General features: G+C 55.4%; 1 protein-coding gene across 3 annotated transcripts in view; it reads left to right on the top strand.

The window, feature by feature from the left end:
* The window catches only part of LOC105495619 (ATPase Na+/K+ transporting subunit alpha 3), a 31,087-nt gene that overhangs the window by 3,243 nt on the left and 1,963 nt on the right, over positions 1–25,881 (top strand). For 2 of the 3 annotated variants that reach the window (XM_071088175.1, XM_071088173.1), the window contains exons 2-20: positions 2,721–2,807; positions 2,906–2,965; positions 3,581–3,784; positions 5,501–5,614; positions 5,732–5,866; positions 6,806–6,923; positions 7,044–7,312; positions 12,088–12,286; positions 12,363–12,472; positions 12,558–12,692; positions 15,405–15,597; positions 15,865–16,040; positions 16,119–16,255; positions 17,583–17,733; positions 18,692–18,860; positions 23,828–23,982; positions 24,062–24,185; positions 24,789–24,934; positions 25,431–25,561. In XM_071088175.1, coding sequence (XP_070944276.1) covers positions 2,721–2,807; positions 2,906–2,965; positions 3,581–3,784; positions 5,501–5,614; positions 5,732–5,866; positions 6,806–6,923; positions 7,044–7,312; positions 12,088–12,286; positions 12,363–12,472; positions 12,558–12,692; positions 15,405–15,597; positions 15,865–16,040; positions 16,119–16,255; positions 17,583–17,733; positions 18,692–18,860; positions 23,828–23,982; positions 24,062–24,185; positions 24,789–24,934; positions 25,431–25,561 — 2,813 coding nt within the window. Of the gene's footprint in view, positions 1–2,681; positions 2,808–2,905; positions 2,966–3,580; positions 3,785–5,500; positions 5,615–5,731; positions 5,867–6,805; positions 6,924–7,043; positions 7,313–12,087; positions 12,287–12,362; positions 12,473–12,557; positions 12,693–15,404; positions 15,598–15,864; positions 16,041–16,118; positions 16,256–17,582; positions 17,734–18,691; positions 18,861–23,827; positions 23,983–24,061; positions 24,186–24,788; positions 24,935–25,430; positions 25,562–25,881 lie in introns of all 3 variants that reach the window. The other variant, XM_071088174.1, reaches the window with a different exon arrangement.

Here is a 25,881-nt window from a genome sequence, read left to right as displayed (position 1 = left end):
GTCCAGGCCCCCAGCCCCTCCTCTCTCAGACCCAGGGGTCCAGGACCCCAGCCTCTCTCAGGATCTGAAAGTCCGGCCCTGGCCTTAGCTTTTATGGGGCCCCAAGCATCAGCTCCCAGCCTTCACTAAGGTTTCTGGGTAGGCAGCTGATTTTCTCCCTCTCTCTCTCTCCTGACCCCCATCTCACCCCTCTCCTGGCCTCCTGCACAGGACTTGACACCAGGCCTTTGTAGCTCCACAACTCTCCATCTCTCCATGTCTCTCCATCCCTGGGTCTACCCTGTCCGGCAAAGCTGAGACCACCCCTGGCACTGCAGGGGAGTATGAAAGATGGTCTCCCCGTCCCCCAAGCCTCTGTGCCTCCGCATCTGAGACGCAGTGCTGCTGCAGGGCTGGCATGGGGCCAAGCCTCCCTCCCACCCCCTGCACCCCTTCTTGAGGCTCCCAGATCTCCAGCCTGCTGCCCCTCCCTGCACACCCCCACCCTCCGACTCAGCGTCTGGGTCTGGGGGCAGACAGCAGGCAGCTCAGGCCCTCTGCAAGGTCACGAGGAGATTAGTGCTGAGCCGCGCTGAGCCTCGGATCCCAGCTTGGCCCTGGGCCTGCAGGACCTGTCAGCAGCCCTCGCAGCACCCAGCCTCGCCCCACCCCTCCCACCAGCCTCGGACACTGCCCTCCCCATCCGCCCAGGCTCCCAAACTGGAACTTCAGGCACTCACACCATGCGCAGTTCAAGCCAGGACTAGGGCTTCTGCCTCTCGCTCTCCTGCTGTGTCCTCCAGGGACCTGGCCATGCCCAGCCTCTGTTAAGGACGCTCCATGGGCGTCCTTAACAGAGATCCCAGAGAGAGACAGAGACAGGGAGACAGAGACAGAGATAGAGGAAGGTCCCAGAGGGAGACAGTGAGAGAGACAGAGACAGAGATACAGACAGACAGAGAGAGAGAGGCAGATCCCAGAGACAGAGAGGAGATCTCAGAGAGGCAGAAATAGAGAATAAGATCCCAGAGAGAAAGTGAGAGAAAGAGACAGAGAGAGAAAGATCCTATATATATATATATATGGGGAGAGAGAGAGGGGAAGGTCTCAGAGAGAGAGACATTAAGAGAGAGAGATATTGAGGAGATCCCAGAGAGACAGACAGTGGGAGAAAGAGACAGAGATAGAGAGGAAAATCCCAGGATGAGACAGTGAGAGAGAGAAAAAGAATGAGAGATATATGGGGAAGGAGGGGAACAGAAGATTCGAGAGAGACAGAAAGGAAAATTCCAAAGAGAGACACAGAGAGAGAGAGAGAGAAGAGATCTTAGTGATAGTGAGAGAGGAGAGATTCAGAGATAGAGAGGAGATCCCAGAGAGAGTGAGAGAGAGACAGAGATAGGCAGATCCCAGAGAGAGAGATGTCAGAGAGACAGAGAGGTTGAAACAGGAGAAGAGACAGGTAGGGAGAGATGTGAGCGTCCCAGAGGAGACAGCTTGAGAGAGGAAGATAGAGACACAATGACAGAGGGAGACAGACCGAAAGGTGGAAAAAGACAGACAGAAAGTACTGATCCTTGAGACGCCAACTCAGAGGGAAATAAGAACCCAGAGAGACAGAAACTCAGCCAGACCTGGGGAGAGACAGCCAAGAGATGGAGACAGACATCATGCAAGACAGAGAGACAGAAAGAACCAGAGATGAGAGAGAGACAAAATCATAGAAAGACATATGCAGAGAGACCCAGAGACTGGGATCAGGATAGAGAATGACAGAGACAACATAAAGAGATCAGAGTGATAGAGAGAGAGAGAGCTATCGAGGGAGAGAAACAGCCTTGCAGAGATAGAGATACAGAGATGGAGAGATAAAGAGACAGGAGACAGAGAGATGATGAAACAAAACAATAAGACCAAGAGCCACAAACAGACCTGGAGAGACACATCAAGGGAGACAGACAGAGGAGAAAGAGATAGAGAGAGATACAGATGGAGACATAGAAAAGACAGATATGTAGGAAGATTGGACAGGGCCAGGGAGAGGGAAGAAGAGACAGAAGCAGAGTCAAAATGTCACATAGAGGCGGGGCACAGTGGCTCACGCCTGTAATTCCAATACTTTGGGAGGCTAAAGCAGGAGGATCGCTTGAGTCCAGGAGTTAGAGACCAGCCTGGGCAGCATAGTGAGACCCTATCTCTAGAAAAAAATTAAAAATTAGCACACACCTGTAGTCCCAACTACACAGGAGGCCGAGGTGGGAGGATCACTGAGCCTCAGAAGTTGAGGCTGCAATGAGCTGTGATCGCTGCACTCCAGCCTGGGCATCAGAGTGAGACACTGTTTCAAAAAACAAAAACAAAGTCACATAGACACAGAACACAGAAGGGGAGAGACCCGCAAAGATGGGCACAGAAACAGAGAGAGACAGAAACATAGGCAGAAGCCAGACAGGGACCTTCGGGGACAGAGACTCAGAGACACACAGAACCAGAGACAGGGAAGCCGATCGGAGCAGACGAGACTCACCGAGGCCTGAGAGTCACCAGAGACAGAAAGGAAGTGAAGTCATCCAGAGGTGCCAGGAGACACAGGGAGACTCCGAGAGGCAGAGACCCCCACCCAGAGATGCAGGGGCACCGGCCAGGAGGATAGCCGGGGCACGGAGGGCCGGTGTCCCCCTGGAACCCCTTCTCGCCCGCAGTCTGGTGACTCTGACAGCTATCGTATCGCCACCTCGCAGGACAAGAAAGATGACAAGGACTCGCCCAAGAAGAACAAGGGCAAGGAGCGCCGGGACCTGGATGACCTCAAGAAGGAGGTGGCTATGGTAAGCCTTGCCCTCTGCCCGCACACCCTCCCAGAGAGCCTCACCAGTTCCTGGCTGGCCTAGGCACTCATCGTCTTCCCCAAACTCCTGTTCCTCAGACAGAGCACAAGATGTCAGTGGAAGAGGTCTGCCGGAAGTACAACACAGACTGTGTGCAGGTGCGGCCAGGCTGTGGGCTGGGACCATGGGAATTAGGGAGGAGGAGCTGGGGGCTGGGACTCCTGGGTCTGAGGGAGGAGGGGCTGGGGTCTGGACCACTGGATCTGAGGGAGGAGGGGCTGCGGGCCAGGACCACTGGATCTGAGGGAGGAGGGGCTGGGGGCCGGGACCACTGGATCTGAGGGAGGAGGGGCTGGGGGCCAGGATCCCTGGGTCTGAGGGAGAAGGGGCTGGGGGCCTGGACCCCTGGGTCTGAGGGAGAAGGGGCTGGGGGCTGGACCCCTGGAACTGAGGGAGGAGGGGCTGGGGGCCTGGATTCCTGGGTCTGAGGGAAGAGGGGCTGGGGACCTGGACCCCTGGGTCTGAGGGAGGCAGGGTGGGGGCCTGGACCCCTGGGTCTGAGGGAGGAGGGGCTGGGGCCTGGACCCTGGGTCTGAGGGAGAAGGGGCTGGGGCCTGGACCCCTGGGTCTGAGGGAGGAGGGGCTGGGGCCTGGACCCCTGGGTCTGAGGGAGGAGGGGCTGGGGCTGGTGTCTTAAATTCTGGGGGTCTGGTGAAGGCCTGGGGTGCCAGGGTTGCCCAGGGAGGGTTCTGTGTGAGTCCTCTGTCCCTCAGGGTTTGACCCACAGCAAAGCCCAGGAGATCCTGGCCCGGGACGGGCCGAACGCACTCACGCCACCGCCTACCACCCCAGAGTGGGTCAAGTTTTGCCGGCAGCTCTTTGGGGGCTTCTCCATCCTGCTGTGGATTGGGGCCATCCTCTGCTTCCTGGCCTACGGTATCCAGGCAGGCACCGAGGACGACCCCTCTGGTGACAACGTGAGTGCCTGGACCCTGCCCTGTGCAAGGCCCTACACATTTATTTATGGATACCACCCCCCAACTTCTTCCCATCCCTCCAGGCTTTTCACAGCCCACCCTCTCCCTTTTTCCCATCTAACTCACAATCACCCAGCAGGAGAACCAAATCAAATACAAGGCAAACTGAGGCTCAGAAAAGCCAGGTAACTTGTCCAAGGCCCCGCAGCAGAATGTGTGACCCGGGGCTATGTCCCAAGGCTGTGTGACCTCAGTGGCCTTGAGAACAGACACCAGCAGGTGGTCATGGCCTGACAGATACCCAGAGTGAGTATCACATAGAGACCCAGGCACACCCAGCTGCTGATACATCAGGGCCCATCCCCATAACACAGGGACACATTCGAGATGCAGCCTCAGATCCCATGCACGTAACACAGACCCACACACCAGCCACACAGAGATGCTCACCTGCGTAGGTGCACACACATGCATGCACGTGGAGGGTCAACACAGACACCACACCAGGATATGGATTCAAACACGGCCACCTAATTCAGAAACACAGACACAGACTCAGACATACATTGACGGAGAAGCTCACACACACACACAGAGTAATGCAGGCATAACCTCATGATGGAGAGATGTGAGAGTCAGGCACAGACAGTGTCCTCAGATATTCAAATCTAAACAGTCTCAGACATAAGCTCACAGAGAGGCAAAGCTGGAGACACAGAGACAGAGACCCACACACAGAGAACCGAAGAAGCTGCCTTGTAGAATGTAAAGTCAGGCATGCAGCCAGTCATACAGACACACGGACAGAGAGCCGCATCCTAGACTCTTTAACATGTGCAGGAGGACAGACACACACACAAAATAGATGGACAAGTCGGGCATGGTGGCTCATGCCTGTCACCCCAGCTCCTTGGGAGGCCAAGGCAGGAGGCTTACTTGAGGCCAGGAGTTCCAGAAACCTGAGTTTCCCAGACAGACCCAGTCTCTAAAAAAATACAAAAAAATACAAAAAACAGCCAGGCCTGGTGGCGCACACCTGTAGTGCTAGCTATTCTGGAGGCTGAGGTGGGAGGATTGCTTGAACCTGGGGAGGTTGAGGCTACAATGAGCTGAGACTGCGCCACTGTACTCCAGGCTGGGTAGCAGAGCGAGACCTGTCTCAAAAAAAAAAAAAAAAAAAAAAAAAAAAAAAAAAAAAAAGGCCAGGAATGGTGGCTCACGCCTGTAATCCCAGCACTTTTGGAGGCCAAGGCGGCGGATCACAAGGTCAGGAGATCAAGACCATCCTAGCCAATGTGGTGAAACCCCATCTCTACTAAAAATACAAAAAATTAGCCGGGTGTGGTGGTACACGCCTGTAGTCCCAGCTTACTCAGGAGGCTGAGGCAGGAGGATCACTTGAACTAGGAAGAGGAGCTTATAGTGAGCCGAGATCATGCCACTGCACTCTAGCCTGGGTGACAGAGCAAGACTCTGTCTCAAAAAAAAAAAAAACAAAAAAATCGACAGACCCTTAGATTCAAACACAACTGTTACAGAAAGAGGGACTCAAGCACAGACAGGGGAGACTCAGACACACAAACCCTCATAACCAGTCTGGGGTCAGACACACAAATACAGACCCCCGTTGACACAAAGCTCCCTTCCCAGGCATGCAGGGACTGGTGGGGAGCGGCGTGGGCGGCCCCTGATCAACATCCCCACATCTCCCCACAGCTGTACCTGGGCATCGTGCTGGCGGCCGTGGTGATCATCACTGGCTGCTTCTCGTACTACCAGGAGGCCAAGAGCTCCAAGATCATGGAGTCCTTCAAGAACATGGTGCCGCAGGTGAAGGGTGCCCGGCAAGGGGCCAGAGAGGGGTGTTAGTGTATGGGCTGGGGGCTGGGCCCAGTGACCCCCAGGCAGAGGGAGTCTTGGAGGTCACATTACTCCATCCCACCCCAGCAAGCCCTGGTGATCCGGGAAGGTGAGAAGATGCAGGTGAACGCTGAGGAGGTGGTGGTCGGGGACCTGGTGGAGATCAAGGGCGGAGACCGAGTGCCAGCTGACCTGCGGATCATCTCAGCCCACGGCTGCAAGGTGGGCCTGGGCCTGGGACTGGGCTTTACCCTCCCTCAGGCTGCCCCAGAGTCCATGCCCAGCCCCTCCTCCCTCAGACCCAGGAGCCCAGGCCTCAACTCCTCCTCCCTCAGACCCAGGGGTCTAGACCTAGCCCCTTCTCCCTCAGACTCAGAAGTCCATGCCCAGCCCCTCCTCCCTCAGACCCAGGAGCCCAGGCCCAGCCCCTCCTCCCTCAGACCCAGGAGCCCAGGCCCAGTCCCTCCTCCCTCAGACCCAGGAGCCCAGGCCCAGTCCCTCCTCCCTCAAACCCAGGGGTCCAGACCTAGCCCCTTCTCCCTCAGTCTCAGAAGTCCAGGTCCCAGCCCCTCCTCCTTCAGACCCGAGTCCAGGCCCCAACCCCCTCCTCCCTCAGACCCAGGAGCCCAGGCCCCAAACCCTCCTCCCTCAGACCCAAGAGTCCAGGCCCCCAGCCCCTCCTCCCTCAGGCCCAGGGGTCCAGGCCCCAACCCCTCCTCCCTCAGACCCAGGAGTCCAGGCCCCAACCCCTCCTCCCTCAGACCCAGGAGTCCAGGCCCCAACCCCTCCTCCCTCAGACCCAAGAGTCCAGGCCCCCAGCCCCTCCTCCCTCAGACCCAGGAGTCCAGGCCCCTAGGCCCTCCTCCTTCAGACCTAGGAGTTTAGACCCTGGGACCCCTCCTTACCCAACAGTCAGGAGTCCAGGCCTAGCCCTCACCCTTCGGAGATCCTTAGGGACCCTAGACCTTGGCCAGCAGCCCTGTGTCCTCCCTACCTTCAAGATTCCAGCCTCTGGCCTCCCACACACCACTCGCCCACTGGGCACCCAGGCTTCTAGCTTTGATCTCCAGGCACACAGCCTTCAGCCCCAAGCCCTCTGCACAAACACCCTCCTGTCCCAGGCCCTGGACTGAACCCTGTCTCTGTTGCACCTACCCCCAGGTGGACAACTCCTCCCTGACTGGCGAATCCGAGCCCCAGACTCGCTCTCCCGACTGCACACACGACAATCCCTTGGAGACTCGGAACATCACCTTCTTCTCCACCAACTGTGTGGAAGGTGAGGCGGGTGCAGAGAAGACACACAGCTGGGGCAGACACAGGGACGTGTCCCAAGGGGTCAGGACCTCTGGAACCTCCCTGAGCCACCCCACCTCAGCCTAACCCCTCTGGCCTGCAGGCACGGCTCGGGGCGTGGTGGTGGCCACAGGCGACCGTACTGTCATGGGCCGCATCGCCACCCTGGCCTCAGGGCTGGAGGTGGGCAAGACGCCCATCGCCATCGAGATTGAGCACTTCATCCAGCTCATCACTGGCGTGGCTGTCTTCCTGGGCGTTTCCTTCTTCATCCTCTCCCTCATTCTCGGATACACCTGGCTCGAGGCTGTGATCTTCCTCATCGGCATCATCGTGGCCAATGTCCCAGAGGGTCTGCTGGCCACTGTCACTGTAAGGCCGGGCTCCTGCGTCTGCGCGGGGAGGGCCTGGGGGCCTGGGCCCCTGAGTCTGAGGGAGGAGGGGCTGGAGGCCTGGACCCATGTGTCTGGGGGAGGTGGGACTGGGGTCTGGACCCCTGGGGCTGGGAAACAAGGGGCTGGGGGCCTCGGCCTCTGAGTCTGAGGGAGGAGGGGCTGGAGGCCTGGACCCATGTGTCTAGGGGAGGTGGGGCTGGGAAAGAAGGGGCTGGGGACCTGGATCACAGTGTTCTTGTGAAAGACAACCTGGGCCTGACTCAGAGGGCCTCATTAACAAAGCAAACAAAGAAACAAACAAAAATCTGGAAAAACACTGGCAAGCCGTAAAGAGCCAACAATCCTATCCCTTGTTAAGTTTACTTACAAAATTAAGAAGTGCACGCTCGGCCGGGCGCGGTGGCTCAAGCCTGTAATCCCAGCACTTTGGGAGGCCGAGGCGGGTGGATCACGAGGTCAGGAGATCGAGACTATCCTGGCTAACACGGTGAAACCCCGTCTCTACTAAAAATACAAAAAAATTAGCCGGGCGTGGTAGCGGGCGCCTGTAGTCCCAGCTACTTGGGAGGCTGAGTCGGGAGAATGGCGTGAACCCAGGGGGCGGAGCTTGCAGTGAGCCGAGATCGCGCCACTGCACTCCAGCCTGGGAGACACAGCGAGACTCCGTCTCAAAAAAAAAAAAAAAAAGAAAAAAGAAGTGCACGCTCATGATGAAAAGTTCGAAGGGTACATCAAGTTAAAAAATAAAATAGGGCCGGGTGCGGTGGCTCACGCCTGTAATCCCAGCACTCTGGGAGGCTGAGGCGGGTGGATCGCGAGGTCAGGAGATCAAGACCATCCTGGCTAACATGGTGAAACCTTATCTCTACAAAAAATACAAAAAATTAGCCGGGTGTGGTGGCAGGTGCCTGTAGTTCCAGCTATCGGCAGGCTGAGGCAGGAGAATGGCGTGAACCCGGGAGGCGGAGCTCGCAGTGAGCCGAGATCACGCCACTGCACTCCAGCCTGGGCCACAGAGCGAGACTCCGTCTCCAAAAAATAAATAAATAAAAATGAATAAATAAATAAATAAAATAAAATAATGAGGCTGGGCACAGTGGCTCACTCTGTAATCCCAGCACTTTGGGAGGCCGAGGCAGGCAGATCACCTAAGGTCAGGAGTTCAAGACCAGCCTGGCCAACATGGTGAAACCCTGTCTCTACTGAAAATACAAAATTAGCTGGGCGTGGTGGTGCATGCCTGTAATCCCAGCTACTTGGGAGGCTGAGGCAGGAGAATCACTTGATCCCAGGAGGCGGAGGTTGCAGTGAGCCGAGATCGCGCCATTGCACTCCAGCCTGTGCAACAAGAGTGAAACTCCATCTCAAAAATAAATAAATAAATAAATATAAAATACATAAAATAGGCTGGGCACGGTGGCTCACGCCTGTAATCCCAGCACTTTGGGAGGCCGAGGCAGGCGGATCACGAGGTCAAGAGATCAAGACCATCCTGGCCAACATGGTGAAACCCTGTGTCTATTAAAAATATAAAAATTAGCTGGGCATGGTGCTTGACACCTGTAGTCCCAGCTACTTGGGAGGCTGAGGCAGGAGAATCACTTGAACCCGGGAGGCGGAGGTTGCAGTGAGCCGAGATCATGCCATTGCACTCCAGCCTGGGTGACAGAGCAAGATGCCATCTCAAAAAATAAATAAGTAAATAAATAAAATAAAATAATAAGCCTGGTGCAGTGGCTCACGCCTGTAATCCCAACAGTTTGGGAGGCCCAGGCAGGAGGACTGCTTGAGGTCAGGAGTTTGAGACCAGCCGGGACAACAGAGTGAGACCCCATCTCTACAAAAAAATGTAAAGGCTGGTGCGGTGGCTCACGCCTGTAGTCCCAGCACTTTGGGAGGCTGAGGCAGGAGGATCACCTGAGGTCAGGAGTTCGAGACCAGCCTGGCCAACATGGCAAAACCCCATCTTTACTAAAAATACAAAAATTAGCTGGGCGTGGCCAACCCCGGTGGCTCACACTTGTAGTCCCGGCACTTTGGGAGGCTGAGGCGGGCAGATCACAAGATCAGGAGATCGAGACCATCCTGGCTAACACAGTGAAACTCTGTCTCTACTAAAAATACAAAAAAATTAGCCGGGCGTGGTGGCGGGCACCTGTAGTCCCAGCTACTTGGGAGGCTGAGTTAGGAGAATGGCGTGAATCCAGGAGGTGGAGCTTGCAGTGGGCCGAGATCGTGCCACTGCACTCCAGCCTGGGTGACAGAGCGAGGCTCCGTCTCAAAAAAAGAAAAAAAAGAAAAAAATTAGCCGGGCTTGGTGGCAGGTGCCTGTAATCCCAGCTACTCAGGAGACTAAGGCAGGAGAATAGCTTGAATCCAGGAGTCAGAGGTTGCAGTGAGCCAAGATCACGCCACTGTACTCCAGCCCGGATGACAAGAGCCAGACTCTGTCCCCCCCAAAAAATAAATAAATAAAATAAAATTTAAAAATTAGCCAGGCGTGTTGATACATGCCTGTAGTCCCAGCTACTCGGGAGGTTGACCCAGGAGGTTGAGGCTGTAGTGAGCCATGATTGCACTACTGCGCTCCAGCCTGTTTATCAGAGGGAGAATCCATCTCAAGAAAAAAATACTAATACTAATACTAATAATAATTTAAAAGTTTTCCTCTGGCTTCTTTGCTGCCTGCTTCACCCCAGAAGTCCGTTCTCTGTGAGGTCCCCCTGACAGCTGTGAGCATATTGACTAAATGCTGTCTTCAAGGTGCATGCCAGGGACTATCCTGGAAATACCATTTTCCTCTTTCATTGTTTGACTTAATGTTTTATGCAAAGTTTTACATATCAAGGCTGGACAGGGTGGCTCACGCCTGTAATCCCAGCACTTTGGGAATCCGAGGTGGATGGATCACTTGAGATCAGGAGTTCAAGACCAGCCTGGCCAACATGACAAAACCCCATCTCTACTAAAAATACAAAAATTAGCCAGGCATGGTGGTGGGTGCCTGTGATCCCAGCTACTGAGGAGGCTGAGGCACGAGAATCGTTTGAACCTGGGAGGCGGAGTTTGCAGTGAACTGAGACTGAGCCACTGCACTCCAGCCTCGCCGACAGAGCGAGACTGTGTCCAAAAACAAAAACAAAAAAACAAAACGAAACAACAAAAAAAACAAGTTTACCGTTTTCCGTATTAGCTATGTTAAATGCTACCTTATGTCAAAGAGATTTTTATATGCAAAGGATTAAGCATATTGTGAACATATAGTCTGATGATTTGGGGCAAACTGAACACAATCACGTCAGCTGCATCGAGATTGCATCTCCCTGAAGCCCCCTCAAGACCTTATTTAGCCACTACACCCCCAAGCCAAGGGTAACCGCTAATCTGGCTGCTAACAGCATAGATTAACTTTGCCTGTATTGAAACTTTGTATTAATGGAATAATTCAGTATGAACTCATTTCTGGCTCTTTTTGGCTGAACATGTTTTTGACCTTCACCCATGCGGGTGCAGGCAGCGGTAATGTATTTGTTTTTATCAATGTATAGCATTCCATTGTCCACAATTTATCTTTTCTGCTGTTAGTGGACATCTGAGTTATTTGCAGTTTTGGACAATTTTTCTTTTCTTTTCTTTTTTTTTTGCTCTGTCACCTAGGCTGGAGTGCAGTGGCACGATCTCGGCTCACTGCAAGCTTCGCTTCCCGGGTTCACGCCATTCTCCTGCCTCAGCCTCCCAAGTAGCTGGGACTACAGGCACCCACCACCACGCCTGGTTAATTTTTTGTATTTTTTAGTAGAGACGGGGTTTCACCTTGTTAGCCAGGATGGTCTTGATCTCCTGACCTCATGATCCACCCGCCTCGGCCTCCCAGAGTGCTGGGATTACAAGCGTGAGCCACTGTGCCTGGCCAATATTTTTTTTTTTTTTTTTTTTTGAGTCAGAGTCTCACTCTATTGCCCAGGCTGGTGTGTAGCGTCACGATCTCGGATCACTGCAACCTCCGCCTCCTGGATTCAAGGGATTCTTGTGCCTCAGCTTCCCAAGTAGCTGGGATTACAGGTGTTCACCACCATGCCCGGCTAACTTCTGTATTTTTAGTAGGGACAGGGTTTCACCATGTTAGCCAGGCTGGTCTCAAACTCCTGATCTAAAGTGATGTGCCTACCTCGGTCTCCCAAAGTGCTGGGATTACAGGGCTGAGCCACCCCGTCTGGCCTGGACAATATTTTAAGACAGAGTCTCACTCTGTCGCCAAGGCTGGAGTGCAGTGATGCCATCGTAGCTTACTGCAGCCTTGAACTCCTGGGCTCAAGCGATCCTCCTGCCTCAGCTTCCCAAGTAGCTAAGACTACTGGTGCGTGCCGCCATGCCTGGCTAACTGAAAAAACAAAAAAATCTCTAGAGTTGAGGTCTCACTGTGTTGCCCAGGCTAGTCTTAAACTCCTGGGCTCACACAATCCTTGCACCTCGGCCTCCCAAAGTGCTGGGATTACAGGCGTGAGCCACTGCGCCTGGCCATTTTGCACTATTATGCATGTGGCTGCTATGAGCATTCTTGTCCCTGTCTTTGGGTATCTCTGCCCTGTTTCTGTTGGTCTGAACTTGAGGGTGGCGTTGCTGCCTCGTTCTTTTCCAGGCCTTCAGGATTCTCCGGGGGCCGGGCTGCTGGGCTATGGCCCTGGTGTCATTCATCCAACCCTGCCTGCCGGGCTTGTCCCTGTAACTTGCCTGCCCTTGCTCGTCCTCCAGGTGTGTCTGACGCTGACTGCCAAGCGCATGGCCCGGAAGAACTGCCTGGTGAAGAACTTGGAGGCTGTAGAAACCCTGGGCTCCACGTCCACCATCTGCTCGGACAAGACAGGGACCCTCACTCAGAACCGCATGACGGTCGCCCACATGTGGTTTGACAACCAGATCCACGAGGCTGACACCACTGAGGACCAGTCAGGTGAGCGCAGGCCCCGGGTGAGGACCATGGGCGCCTGGCTGCAGGAGCCCCTGGCCCTCACACGTGCCTCCCCCAGGAACCTCATTCGACAAGAGCTCACACACCTGGGTGGCCCTGTCTCACATCGCCGGGCTCTGCAATCGCGCCGTCTTCAAGGGTGGTCAGGACAACATCCCTGTGCTCAAGGTGGGCTCAGCTGCTGGCCTCACCTCAGCCCCGCCTGTGTCCTGCCCTCCGCTGCCCCTGCTCTGACGACTCTCTCTCCCTGCAGAGGGATGTGGCCGGGGATGCCTCTGAGTCTGCCCTGCTCAAGTGCATCGAGCTGTCCTCTGGCTCCGTGAAGCTGATGCGTGAACGCAACAAGAAAGTGGCTGAGATTCCCTTCAATTCCACCAACAAATACCAGGTACTCTGGGCTTTCCGGGAGAGCCAGCCTCAGGCTCCCTATGATGCCTGTAAAGGGGTGTCACAGAACCTTGATTTTCCCATCTGTAAAATGGGAATGATAATACCCACCTGGTGGGGAGAGGAACGGGGAGAACCTGGGAGTAGGAGCCAGATCTCTGTTGGAGTGAGACGCTGAGGAGTAAAGATCTTCCTGCAGGCCGAGCGTGGTGGCTCACACCTGTAACACCAGCACTTTAGGAGGCTGAGGCAGGAGGATCACTTGAAGCCAGGAGTTTGAGACCAGCCTGGGCAAGATGGCAAAACCCCATCTGTATGAATCTTTTTTTTTTTTTTTTAGTTAGCCAGGTGTGGTGGTATGTGCCCGTGATCTCAGCGATTTGGGAGTCTGAGGCAGGAGGATTGCCTGAGCCAGGGAGGTTGGGGCTACAGAGAGCCTACATCACGCACTGCACTCCAGCCTGGGTGACAGAGCAAGACCCTGACTCAAAAAAAAAAAAAAAAAAAAAAGAAAAAAAGTTTTCCTACAGCAGAGAGTGGGAACAAGCAGGAGACCTCTTGGGGCCGAACAGCAACTTTCAATTATTCAGCAAACTTTTTTTTTTTGAGACAGAGTCTCACTCTGTCGCTCAGGCTGGAGTGCAGTGGCGCCATCTCGGCTCACTGCAAGCTCCACCCCCCGGGTTCACACCATTCTCCTGCCTCAGCCTCCCAAGTAGCTGGGACTACAGGCGCCCGCCACAACGCCCGGCTAATTTTTTGTATTTTTAGTGGAGACAAGGTTTCACCGTGTTAGCCAGGATGGTGTCGATCTCCTGACCTTGTGATCTGCCCGCCTCAGCCTCCCAAAGTGCTGGGATTACAGGCGTCAGCCACTGTGCCCGGCCTCAGCAAACTTTTTTTTGAGACGGAGTCTCGCTCTGTCGCCCAGGCTGGAATGCAGTGGTGTGATCTCAGCTCACTGCAACCTCCGCCTCTGGGTTCAAGTGATTCTCGTATCTCAGCCTCCCAAGTAGCTGGAATTAGAGGCGTGCACCACCATGCCCAGCTAATTTTTGTATTCTTAGTATTGATGGGGTTTCACCATGTTGGCCAGGCTGGTCTTGAACCCCTGACCTCAAGTGATCCACCCACCTCGGCCTCCCAAAGTGCTGGGATTACAGGCGTAAGCCACCATGCCTGGCCCATTCAGTATACATTTTTTGAGCAGCCACCACGTTAGGCGCTGTTTTGGGTGCTGGGTGTACACACAGTAGTGAGTGAAACGGTGAAGTCCCCCACTCCCTGGGACTTACGCTCTGGCTCCAGAAGACAGGCAATAACAAAGGCATGAGGAGGTAATCATAGCGGTTGTGGTGCTGAGGGAGGGAGCCCTTCAGGTGTCTGGGGGAAGAGCACTTGGGTAGCAGGCACAGCCTGTGCAAAGGCACGGAGGCGGGAGTGTGCTGGCGCATCTGAACGCCAGCCAGCCAGCCAGCCAGTGCAGAGGGGCTGGGAGCCAGGGAGCTTGGTGGGAGTGGTGGGTGCTGGCTAGATCCTGTCAGACCTCACGGGCATGGAGAGGACTTGGCTGTGACTCTGAGGAGCACACAAGCCTCCAGGGGCTTCTGAGCCAAAGAGACACAGGAGTTGACTCAGAGCTTTTAAAATAACTTTATTAAGATATAATTAACATACCGTAGCTCGTCCCTCTAAATGTATAATAGTTTTAGTATATTTGCAGATATAGGCAGTCATCCACATAGTCAATTTTAGAGCATTTTCATCACCTCCAAAAAGAAACCCCGCATCGCTCAGCTGTCACCCGCCCCCTCCTCCCCCACACTCCCAGCCCTAAGCAACCACTAACCTACTTTCTGTCTGTATGGATTTGCCTATTCTGGACATTTCATAAAAATGGAAGCATATGGCCGGGCGTGGTGGCTCACGCCTGTAATTCCAGCACTTTGGGAGACTGAGGCAGGAGGATTGCTTGAACTCAGGAAATTGAGACCAGCGTGGGCAACATAGGGACAGCACATCTCTACAAAAAATTAGCCAGGCATGGTGGTGCAGACCTGTGGTCCCAGCTACGTGGCAGACTGAAGTGGGAGGATCGCATGAGCCCGGGAGGTCAAGGCTGCAGTGAGCTGTGATCTCGCCACTGTTCTCCAGCCTGGGTGACAGAATAAGACCCTGTCTTTAAAAAACAAAACAAAACAAAACAAAAAACGGTGGGGGGAGGGGAGCACGGGTGTGGTGGATCACGCCTGTTGTCCCACCACTTTGAGGGGCTGAGGAGGGCAGATCACTTGAGGCCAGGAGTTCAAGACCAGTCTGGCCAACATGGCAAAATCCCGTCTGTACTAAAAATGCAAAAGTTAGCTGGGTGTGGTGGTGGTGCCTGTAATCCCAGCTACTCGGGAGGCTGAGGCAGGAGAATCGCTTGAACCCAGGAGGCGGAGGTTGCAGTGAGCTGAGATCGCACCACTGCACTCCAACCTGGGCAACAGAGTGAGACTCCATCTCCAAAAAAAAAAAGAGAAAGAAATATCCATGAGATAGACAGAAGCGGACAGGAATGAGCAGAGGTCTCTGTGAGAGTGTCCCCTCTGGGGGAGCCCCTGTGTGGGTCTGTCCTGGCACCCTTGGCTCTGGACCAGGGACAGGATGGGGCAGGGAGGTTCCTGGTGTCTGCGTGGCTCAGGCACGCCACCCTCTGCTCGGTCCCCAGCTCTCCATCCATGAGACCGAGGACCCCAATGACAACCGATACCTCCTGGTGATGAAGGGTGCCCCCGAGCGCATCCTGGACCGCTGCTCCACCATCCTGCTGCAGGGCAAGGAGCAGCCTCTGGATGAGGAGATGAAAGAGGCCTTCCAGAACGCCTACCTCGAGCTCGGCGGCCTGGGCGAGCGCGTGCTTGGTGCGAGGATGCCGGGCGGGCTCTGGGGTCCCTAGAGGGCAAGGAGGGTTGTGATGCTGCCCAAAGCCTGGCTCAGTCCAGGGCCTCCCAGAATGTAGTGTGAATGAATGAATGAATGAATGAGAGGGGAAGGCATCCTAGGAAATGAATGCTGACCGGCCGTCTTGCCGATGGGGAGATGGAATGCGGGCGATGCAGACATCTAGGGGCATGGGGCAGGGGCCCCGAGGCTGGAACCCTCACACCCCAACCCTTCCCTGCCGCCAGGTTTCTGCCATTATTACCTGCCTGAGGAGCAGTTCCCCAAGGGCTTTGCCTTCGACTGTGATGACGTGAACTTCACCACAGACAACCTCTGCTTTGTGGGCCTCATGTCCATGATCGACCCGCCCCGGGCAGCCGTCCCTGACGCGGTGGGCAAGTGTCGCAGCGCAGGCATCAAGGTGTGGCTTGGGGTGGCTGGGGAAGGTGAAGCCAGACATGGGGCGGGGGAGGCCATCCCTAAAAATCAATGCCTGCAGGTCATCATGGTCACCGGCGATCACCCCATCACGGCCAAGGCCATTGCCAAGGGCGTGGGCATCATCTCTGAGGGCAACGAGACTGTGGAGGACATCGCCGCCCGTCTCAACATTCCCGTCAGCCAGGTTAACCCCCGGTGAGCCACCCATCCCAACCAGGACCTTGGACATCCCTCTAGGGTGTTGACACAGGGGCACTGCCTCCCCGCAACTTCCCTCTGCACTGCCCGTCCTGTTCTTTCTGGGACTTCTCCATGGACCAGGCCCTGGGTCCGGCCCTCCGTCCGGTGTGGGGACATTGCAGCCACAGAGGTAGCCAGGCATAGGTTTGCTTCCCAGTCTTTTTTTTTTTTTTCTGAGACAGAGGCTCACTCTGTCATCCAGACTGGAGTGCAGTGGCGCAATCATGTCTCACTGCAACCTCTGCCTCCCAGGTTCAAGCAATTCTGTGCCTCAGCCTCAGCCTCCCAAGTAACTGGGATTACAGGGGCCCTCCACCACACCTGGCTAATTTTTTTTGTACTTTTAGTAGAGATGGGGTTTCACTATGTTGGCCAGGCTGGTCTCGAACTCCTGACCTCAGGTGATCCACCTGCCTCGGCCTCCCAAAATGCTGGGATTACAGGCGTGAACCACCGTGCCCCGCCTGCATCCCAGCTTTTACTGCTCACAAACTGTGTGACATTGGGCAAGTCCTTTAGCATCCATGAACTTCAGTTGGCCCATCTCTAAAATGGGCTACTAATAATTCCTATCTCAGAGGATTCAGTAGAATCCAGTACTTCTGTGTCTGTCTCTCTCTTTTCCTGTCTGTCTCTCTTTGTCTCTCTCTTTTCTGTTCTGTTTTTCTGACTTCTTCAGTTTTTCCATCCTCATGCCTATCTCTGACTCTGCCTCCCTTCCGTTTGTCCTCTGAATCCGCTGCCCCTTGTCCAGGCGCAGTGGTTCATGCCTGTAATCCCAGCACCCCGGAGGCCGAGTCAGGTGGATCACTTGAGGTCAGGAGTTCGAGAGCAGCCTGGCCAACATGGCAAAACCCCAACTCCACTAAAAAATTAAAAAATTAGCCAGGCGTGGTGGTGGGCACCTGTAATCCCAGCTACTAGGGAGGCTGAGATGGGAGAATTGCTTGAACCCAGGAAGCAGAGGTTGCAGTGAGCTGAGATTGCACCACTGTGCTTCAGCCTGTGTGACAGAGCAAGACTCCATCTCAAAAATAATACATACATACATACATACATACATAAATGCACTGCCTGGAAGTCCTTCCTCAGGTCTGCCTGCATGCCCTGCTGCAGTAGCCCCCTTCTCCCCTGCTTCCCCCAGAGGCCCCTTCTCGCAGCCCCTGGTCCTCTGGCTCTCCTATTTGTGGAGCTGGCCCCTCTGTTTCTCTGTGCTTCAGGGCTCACTGTGCCACTCCTCACACACCCTGACCTCAGCCATCACCCTCTCTGCTCTTCCCAGGGATGCCAAGGCCTGTGTGATCCACGGCACCGACCTCAAGGACTTCACCTCCGAGCAAATTGACGAGATCCTGCAGAATCACACTGAGATCGTCTTCGCCCGCACATCCCCCCAGCAGAAGCTCATCATTGTGGAGGGCTGTCAGAGACAGGTGTGCTGCGCTCCCGCAGAGAGAGGGACGGGGCCTTGACTCCTGGGTCCTCACTGAGGCCGGGGCCTGGATTCCTGGGTCTGAGGGAGGAGGGGCTGGGGGCCTGGACCCTTGGGTCTGAGGGAGGAGAGCTGGGGCCCTGGACTCCTGGGTCTGAAAGAGGTGGGGCTTGGGGCCTGGACTCCTGGGTCTGAGGGAGGAGGGGCTGGGGGCCTGGACTCCTGGGTCTCAGGGAGGAGGGGCTGGGGGCCCGGACTCCTGGGTCTCAGGGAGGCGGTGGCTGGGGACCTGGACCCTTGGGTCTGAAAGAGGAGGGCTTGGGGCCTGGATTCCTGGGTCTGAGGGAGAAGGGGGTGGGGGCCTGGACCCTTCCATCTGAGGGAGGAGGGCCTGGGAGCTTGGACCCTTGGGTCTGAGGGAGGAGGGACTGGGGGCCTGGACTCCTGGGTCTGAGGGAGGAGGGACTGGGGGTCTGGACCCTTGGGTCTGAGGGAGGAGGGACTGGGGGCCTGGATTCCTGGGTCTGAGGGAGGAGGGGCTGAGGGCTTGGACCCTTGGGTCTGAGGGAGGAGAGGCTGGGGGCTTGGACCCTTGGGTCTGAGGGAGGAGAGGCTGGGGGCCTGGACTCCTGGGTCTGAGGGAGGAGGGACTGGGGGTCTGGACCCTTGGGTCTGAGGGAGGACAGGCTGGGGGCCTGGACTCCTGGGTCTGAGGGAGAAGGAGGCTGGGGGCCTAGACCCCTGGGTCTGAGGGAAGAGGGTCTGGGGGTCTGGACGACCAGGTCTGAGGGAGGAAGGTCTGGGGGCCTGAACTCCTAGGTCTGAGGGGAAGGGGAGGTTGGGGACCTGAACTCCTGGGTCTGAAGGAGGACGGGGCTGGGGTCTTGGGCTTCTGGATCTGAGGGAGGAGACTCTGGGGCCTGGCCTCTGGGTGTCATCCTTACCCTCTCTCCCTCCAGGGTGCAATTGTGGCTGTGACCGGGGATGGTGTGAACGACTCCCCCGCTCTGAAGAAGGCCGACATTGGGGTGGCCATGGGCATCGCTGGCTCTGATGTCTCCAAGCAGGCAGCCGACATGATCCTGTTGGACGACAACTTTGCCTCCATTGTCACGGGGGTAGAGGAGGGTGAGTTGGCCAGGGCTGGCCCTGGAGACCAGGGTCACTGCCAGAGGCCTGAGACCAGCAAGGGGAACTGGCCAGGGCTGCAGGGGGATGTGTGGCAGAGACCACAGCCCCCTTGGCCCTGCAGGAGCTTGAGACTGTCCTTATCTGTCTTCCTTCCCTGTGGGGTCAGAAGCTCCCCTGGGCAGGACTGAGCTGACATATTTCAGGGTCCCCACATCATCCAGCCCAGGTCCCATCTGGTGGGTGAAGCTGACTTGGAGACTTTTAAAAAATATTATCGGCTGGGCGCAGTGGCTCACACCTGTAATCCCAACACTTTGGGAGGCTGAGGCAGGTGAATCACAAGGTCAGGAGATCGAGAACATCCTGGCTAACACCCCTGGTGAAACCCCGTCTCTACTAAAAATACAAAAAATTAGCCAGGCGTGGTGGCGTGTGCCTGTAATCCCAGTTACTCGGGAGGCTGAGGCAGGAGAATGGTGTGAACCCAGGAGGCAGAACTTGCAGTGAGCCAAGATTGCGCCACTGAACTCCAGCCTGGGCAACAGAGCAAGACTCCATCTCAAAAAAAAAAAAAAAAAGAAAAAAAAATTCTCAAGCCAAACCAGAGGGAAGTCAGGGACCCTGGGGGAGGCCTCAGGGGGCCCCTCTGCCAGCCTGGGCTGCAGGTCAAGGGAGCTTCCCAGAGTGTACAGGGATAGCTGAGCCAAGTCAGGGGCCATGCTGTGGCGTCCACATAGACTAGTGCCAGGGAGTCATAGGCAGAGGAACCGGTACACAGGCAAGGCGGTGTGAGGGGCTGGGTCTGAGGCTGGTGTTGCTGCTGAGGTGGGGGCACTGGGAGCCCAGGCCACAGAGCCCACAGGCACCACCTCCTGACAGGCCCGGACGAGGCCACAGAAGGGCTGGTTCACATTCAGATTTATTCTGATCATCAAATTAATTCATGATAATTATAAACAAATGCAAAAAGGCATTCAGGAAAAAATTGGAATCAAATTACCCATAACCTCGCCATCCAGAAATAATCACGATTCATGCCTTGGTGGATTTTCTTGCAATTTCTCTCTCCTATTTGAAATGTCTCTAGTGTAAAAAGTAGTTCATGGTAAAAGAGAATTCAAACAGCAAAGCTGAGCCCAGAGTAACAGATTAAATGTCCTTAGCCCTTGTTTCCTATGTCCCAGAGGAAACCATGGTTAACATCTTCTTATCCCCCCAAGAGACATCTTTTTGCGGGGAGTGGGGGCAGGGATAGGGTCTCAATCTGTCGCCCAGGATGAAGTGCAGTGGCACAATCACGGCTCACTGCAGCCTCCACCTCCTGGACTTAATCGATCCTCCTGCCTCAGGCCCCTAAGTAGCTGAGACTACAGGTATGCACCACCACAACTGGCTGATTTTTAAGGTTTTGTAGAGATGGGGTTTCGCCATGTTGCCCAGGCTAGTGTTTTATTTTTTGAGACAGAGTCTTGCTCTGTTACCCAGGCTGGAGTACAGGCGCACAATCTAGGCTCACTGTAACCTCCACTTCCTGGGTTCAAGCGATTCTCCTGCTTCAGCCTCCCGAGTAGCTAGAATTACAGGTGCATGCCACCACACCAAGCTAATTTTTGTATTTTTAGTAGAGATGGGGTTTCACCATATTAGCCAGGCTGGTCTTGATCTGCTGACCTGAAGTGATTCCGACACCTTGGCCTCCCAAAGTGCTGGGATTACAGGCATGACCACCTTGCCCAGCCAGGACTTCAACTCCTGGGCTTAGGCAATCCTCCCACCTTGGCCTCCCAATTTGCTGGGATTACAGGTGTAAGCCACCATGCCTGGCCTCCCCAAGGCATCTTATGCATACACAATACACACACTGTTTCAGATACAGCCATCCGCTCCTTCCGAATCTTGTGCATCATGCTGGAAGCTGGGAGGCAGCTGTGAGCAGAGCAGGCACCATCCCTGTTCTCATGGGGCTGGAGAGACAGCCTTAAACAAGTTAACAGATACGTAATTACAAATTGTGATATATGCCCAGAAGAAAGCAGGTCGCTGCAATAGATAATAATGAGAGTCCTGCCCAGATGGGGTGGACATGGAAGGCCTCTCTGAAGGGAGGGAAGAAATGTCTAACTTCCATCAGGGGCCAGGCACGGGGGCTCACGCCTGTAATCCCAGCATTTTGGGAGACCAAGGCGGGAGGATTGCTTGAGCCCAAGAGTTCAAGACCTGCCTGTACAACAAATTAAGACCTGGTCTCGGCCAGGCGTGGTGGCTCACGCCTGTAATCCCAGCACTTTGGGAGGCCGAGGTGGGCGGATCACAAGGTCAGGAGATCGAGACCATGGTGAAACCCCGTCTCTACTAAAAATAGAAAAAATTAGGCCGGGCGCGGTGGCTCAAGCCTGTAATCCCAGCACTTTGGGAGGCTGAGACGGGCGGATCACGAGGTCAGGAGATCGAGACCCTCCTGGTTAACACGGTGAAACCCCGTCTCTACTAAAAAATACAAAAAATTAGCCGGGCGCGGTGGTGGGCGCCTGTAGTCCCAGCTACTCGGGAGGCTGAGGCAGGAGAATGGCGTGAACCCGGGAGGCGGAGCTTGCAGTGAGCTGAGATCCGGCCACTGCACTCCAGCCTGGGCGACAGAGCGAGACTCTGTCTCAAAAAAAAAAAAAAAAGAAAAAATTAGCCGGGCGCAGGGGCGGGCGCCTGTAGTCCCAGCTACTCGGGAGGCTGAGGCAGGAGAATGGCGTGAACCCGGGAGGCGGAGCTTGCAGTGAGCCGAGATTGCGCCACTGCACTCCAGCCTGGGCGACAGAGCGAGACTCCGTCTCAAAAAAAAAAAAAAAAAAAAAGACCTCGTCTCTACAGAAAATTTAAAAAATTAGCAGGGCATGGTGGCACACACCTGTGGTCTCAGCAACTCGGGGGGCTGAAGCAGGAGGATCACTTGAGCCTGGGTGGTCAAGGCTGCCATGAGCCATGATGGTGCCACTGCCCTCCAGCCTGGGAGATAGAGATCCGAGACCCTGTCTCAAACAAACAAACAAACAAAATAACTTCCATCAGAGGGCATTCCAGATATACCCAAAAGTAGAGCAAAGGCACAGTGGGCCCCTGCGCCTCCCTCCCAGCTGCAGCGGCCATCAGCGCACGGCACACCTTGTTTCTTCCCCACCCCCTGGAACACACACTGGATTATGCTGATGCACATTTAAGTCATCATTTCATCCATAAATATTTTAGGACGAGAAACCACTAGTTTGTGGAGAAGAGCACAATGCAGGGAACGAGAATATCAGGCGGGAGTGGCTCAGGCTCTTATTGCTACGCAAGAGCCATCAAAGCAATCAAAGCAGCCACACCGCAGGCAGCCTACCCCTCCCTCCCTCCCTCCCTCCCTCCCTCCCTCCCTCCCTCCCTCCCTCCCTCCCTCCCTCCCTCCCTCCCTCCCTCCCTCCCTCCCTTCCTTCCTTCCTTCCTTCCTTCCTTCCTTCCTTCCTTCCTTCCTTCCTTCCTTCCTTCCTTCCTTCCTTCTTCCCTCCCTCCCTTCCTTCCTTCCTTCCTTCCTCCTTTCCTTTCTTTCTTTTTTTTTTTTTGACAAAGTCTTGCTCTGTTGCCAGGCTGGAGTGCAATGGCATGATCTCAGCTCACTGCAACCTCCGCCTCCCAGCTTCAAGCAATTCTTCTGCCTCAGCCTCCCACATAGCTGGAACTACAGGCGCACGCCACCACGCCCAGCTAATATTTTGTGTTTTGGTAGAGATGGGGTTTCACCATGTTGGCCAGGATGGTCTCGATCTCCTGACCTCATGATCCACCCACCTCAGCCTCCCAAAGTGCTGGGATTATAGGCGTGAGCCACCTCGCCTGGCCTGTTCTTTCTTAATGATTGACCTCTTTAGTTATGGGCTAATCTTCTTACTTGTTCATTTATTTAGAGACAAGGTCTCACTCTGTTGCCCAGTCTGGAGTGCAACAGTGGTTTATTCATCCCTCACCTGTTGATGGACATGAGATTGACTCTGGGTTTTGGCTGTGATGAGTGGTGCTATGATGAACATTCTTGTACTTGCTTTTTGCTGGGCATAAACAGTCCTCCTGTCTCTCGGGTATAAAACCTAAGAGTCAGATTACTGGGTCGGTGGGGTGGGGGTTGTTTGATAGAAACTCCCAAACCATCTTCCAGAGTGGTTATTTCCAGAATGTTTCGACAAAGGTGATGTGGTTGGATGTTTACGTGGAAAGGTGGGTGGGTGAGAGGCCTGGTGTGGAGATTTGCACCTGTAATCCCAGCACTTTGGGAGGCTGAGGTGGAATCACGGCCCAGAAATTAGAGACAAGCCTGGGCAAAGTGGAGAGACCCTGTCTCTACTAAAAATACAAAAATTAGCTGGACGTGGTGGCGCGTGCCTGTAGTTTCAGCTACACGGGAGGCTGAGGTGGGAGGATCACTTGAGCCTGGGAGTCAAGGTTGTAGTGAGCCCTGATCGTGCCACTGCCCTGCAGCCTGGGCAACAGAGTAAGACCCTGTCCCAAAAAGAAAAAAATGGTGGGTAGGCTAGGAGGTAGAAAAGGACGCTAGGCCGGGCGCGGTGGCTCAAGCCTGTAATCCCAGCACTTTGGGAGGCCGAGACGGGCGGATCACAAGGTCAGGAGATCGAGACCATCCTGGCTAACCCGGTGAAACCCCATCTCTACTAAAAAATACAAAAAACTAGCCGGGCGCGGTGGCGGGCGCCTGTAGTCCCAGCTACTCCGGAGGCTGAGGCAGGAGAATGGCGTAAACCCGGGAGGCGGAGCTTGCAGTGAGCTGAAATCCGGCCACTGCACTCCAGCCTGGGCGACAGAGCGAGACTCCGCCTCAAAAAAAAAAAAAAAAAAGAAAAGGACGCTAGACGGGGGCGGACGAGGAGCAGAGGGAGTGGAGCTCCCTGGCATGGGTGCCTGCTCTGAGCCCGCCCGTGCCACAGGCCGCCTGATCTTCGACAACCTGAAGAAGTCCATCGCCTACACCCTGACCAGCAACATCCCAGAGATCACGCCCTTCCTGCTGTTCATCATGGCCAACATCCCGCTGCCCCTGGGCACCATCACCATCCTCTGCATTGACCTGGGCACCGACATGGTGAGTCCCGGCGGCCACCCTTGGGGCCCAGGAGAGTGGAGTCCTCCCCTTCCCGGCTCACCTGGCCTCTTCCACCCAGGTCCCTGCCATCTCACTGGCATACGAGGCTGCTGAAAGTGACATCATGAAGAGACAGCCCAGGAACCCACGGACGGACAAGTTGGTCAATGAGAGACTCATCAGCATGGCCTATGGGCAGATCGGTGAGGCACTGGGGACTCCATCTCCTTACGGCCCAATGCCAGGCCTAGAGCAGTGCCTGGCCCACCGTGGGTGCTTGGGACCCTGGCGTTGACTCAGGGGAGCAGACGTGGACAGGACCAGCCAGTGAGCTATCTGAGGGCGGGGTCTGCACCCCATCCTTCTCCACCTCCTCCTCTCTGCTGCCGATGTGTGCAGAGCCCCAGAGGTGTGAAGCAGCCACACTTGGGGGCTGTCCCAGCAAGCAGTGGCTTCATGGCGGTGGTCTAGGCCCAGGGAGGTCATTCCTGTGTTGGGAGCTCAAGCTGGGGATCCCCCAAGAATTCATGATGTTTAGGTGGCCTGGGTCGGGTGGGAGAGGGGCTCCGGGTTATCCCTCTGGGAGAGCCCCCTCTCCAAAGCCCCTGTCCCAGGTGGCCCACCCATCTCAGGGCCTCACCACCAAGTGAGACCTCAGGTCGCCCTCTGGGAACCGGTGTCCAGATAACAGGGCCAGAGGGGCACACTTCCCTCTCCAAGGGGGCTGCTGGGCCCTCCGAGGTGCCCTGGGCTGGCTGCTGGCCCAGACCTGAGCCTCTCCTCTGCTTCCTCTCTCCTCCTTCCAGGAATGATCCAGGCTCTCGGTGGTTTCTTCTCTTACTTTGTGATCCTGGCAGAAAATGGCTTCTTGCCTGGCAACCTAGTGGGCATCCGGCTAAACTGGGATGACCGCACTGTCAACGACCTGGAGGACAGTTACGGGCAGCAGTGGGTGAGTGGGGCAGGGTGCTGTGTTCCTGCCCGGGGCGAGCTGTCCCAACCATGCATGGCCACTTCCTACGATGGCTCCTCAGTCCCCCATGGCAGTGTCAAGGCCTTTGCTGGGCACTTGGGGCTTCCTGGATGCCCCTGCCCAGCCCATCTGGAGCCTTGTCTCCCACTGCCTGAGCTCTCTGCCCTGCCGGGCCTTCTTCCCTGCCTCTGTCTGTCCCTTCAAAGTCCAGCTGCTGTCTATCCTTGGGAGGACCACAGGGTCCTCATCCTCCTGGCCCCTGGTGGACGGTGAGGTCACCATTAACCTTTCTCCTTTCTTGTACATCTCCTGCCTCCTCCCTTGGGACCATGAGCCCGCAGAAGGAAGACACACCGGAGGCCCTGGGGGCCCCATGCAGGATGGGGTGGGTCAAAGAGCACCAGAACGTCGGGGTGGCGGCTAGGGCTGCAGTGCCACTGACTGATGTCCCATGCCCCGGTCACCGCTCCTGCAGACATACGAGCAGAGGAAGGTGGTGGAGTTCACCTGCCACACAGCCTTCTTTGTGAGCATCGTAGTCGTCCAGTGGGCAGATCTGATCATCTGCAAGACCCGGAGGAACTCAGTCTTCCAGCAGGGCATGAAGTGAGGGCTGGGGGCACACGGCGGCTGTACAGCCATCCGTCCTGTCCAAGTGTCTGTCTGTCTGTCTGTGTACTTCCTCTTGTGTCCTTGCTTTGGATTTTTGTTGTTTTGTTGAGGCAGGGTCTCATTCTGTCACCCAGACTGGAGTTCAGTGGTGCAATCATACATAGGTCACTGCAGCCTCGACCTCCTGGGCTCAAGTGAGCCTCCCACCTCAGACTTCTGAGTAGCTGAGACTACAGGCGTGCACCATCATATATGGCTAATTTTTATTTATTTATTTATTTATTTATTTGTTTGCTTATTTATTTAGAGACAGA

This window comes from Macaca nemestrina, chromosome 20 (assembly GCF_043159975.1).
Source record: "Macaca nemestrina isolate mMacNem1 chromosome 20, mMacNem.hap1, whole genome shotgun sequence".
Lineage (NCBI taxonomy): Eukaryota > Metazoa > Chordata > Mammalia > Primates > Cercopithecidae > Macaca > Macaca nemestrina.
This window is presented reverse-complemented; position numbering and strand designations above follow the sequence as displayed.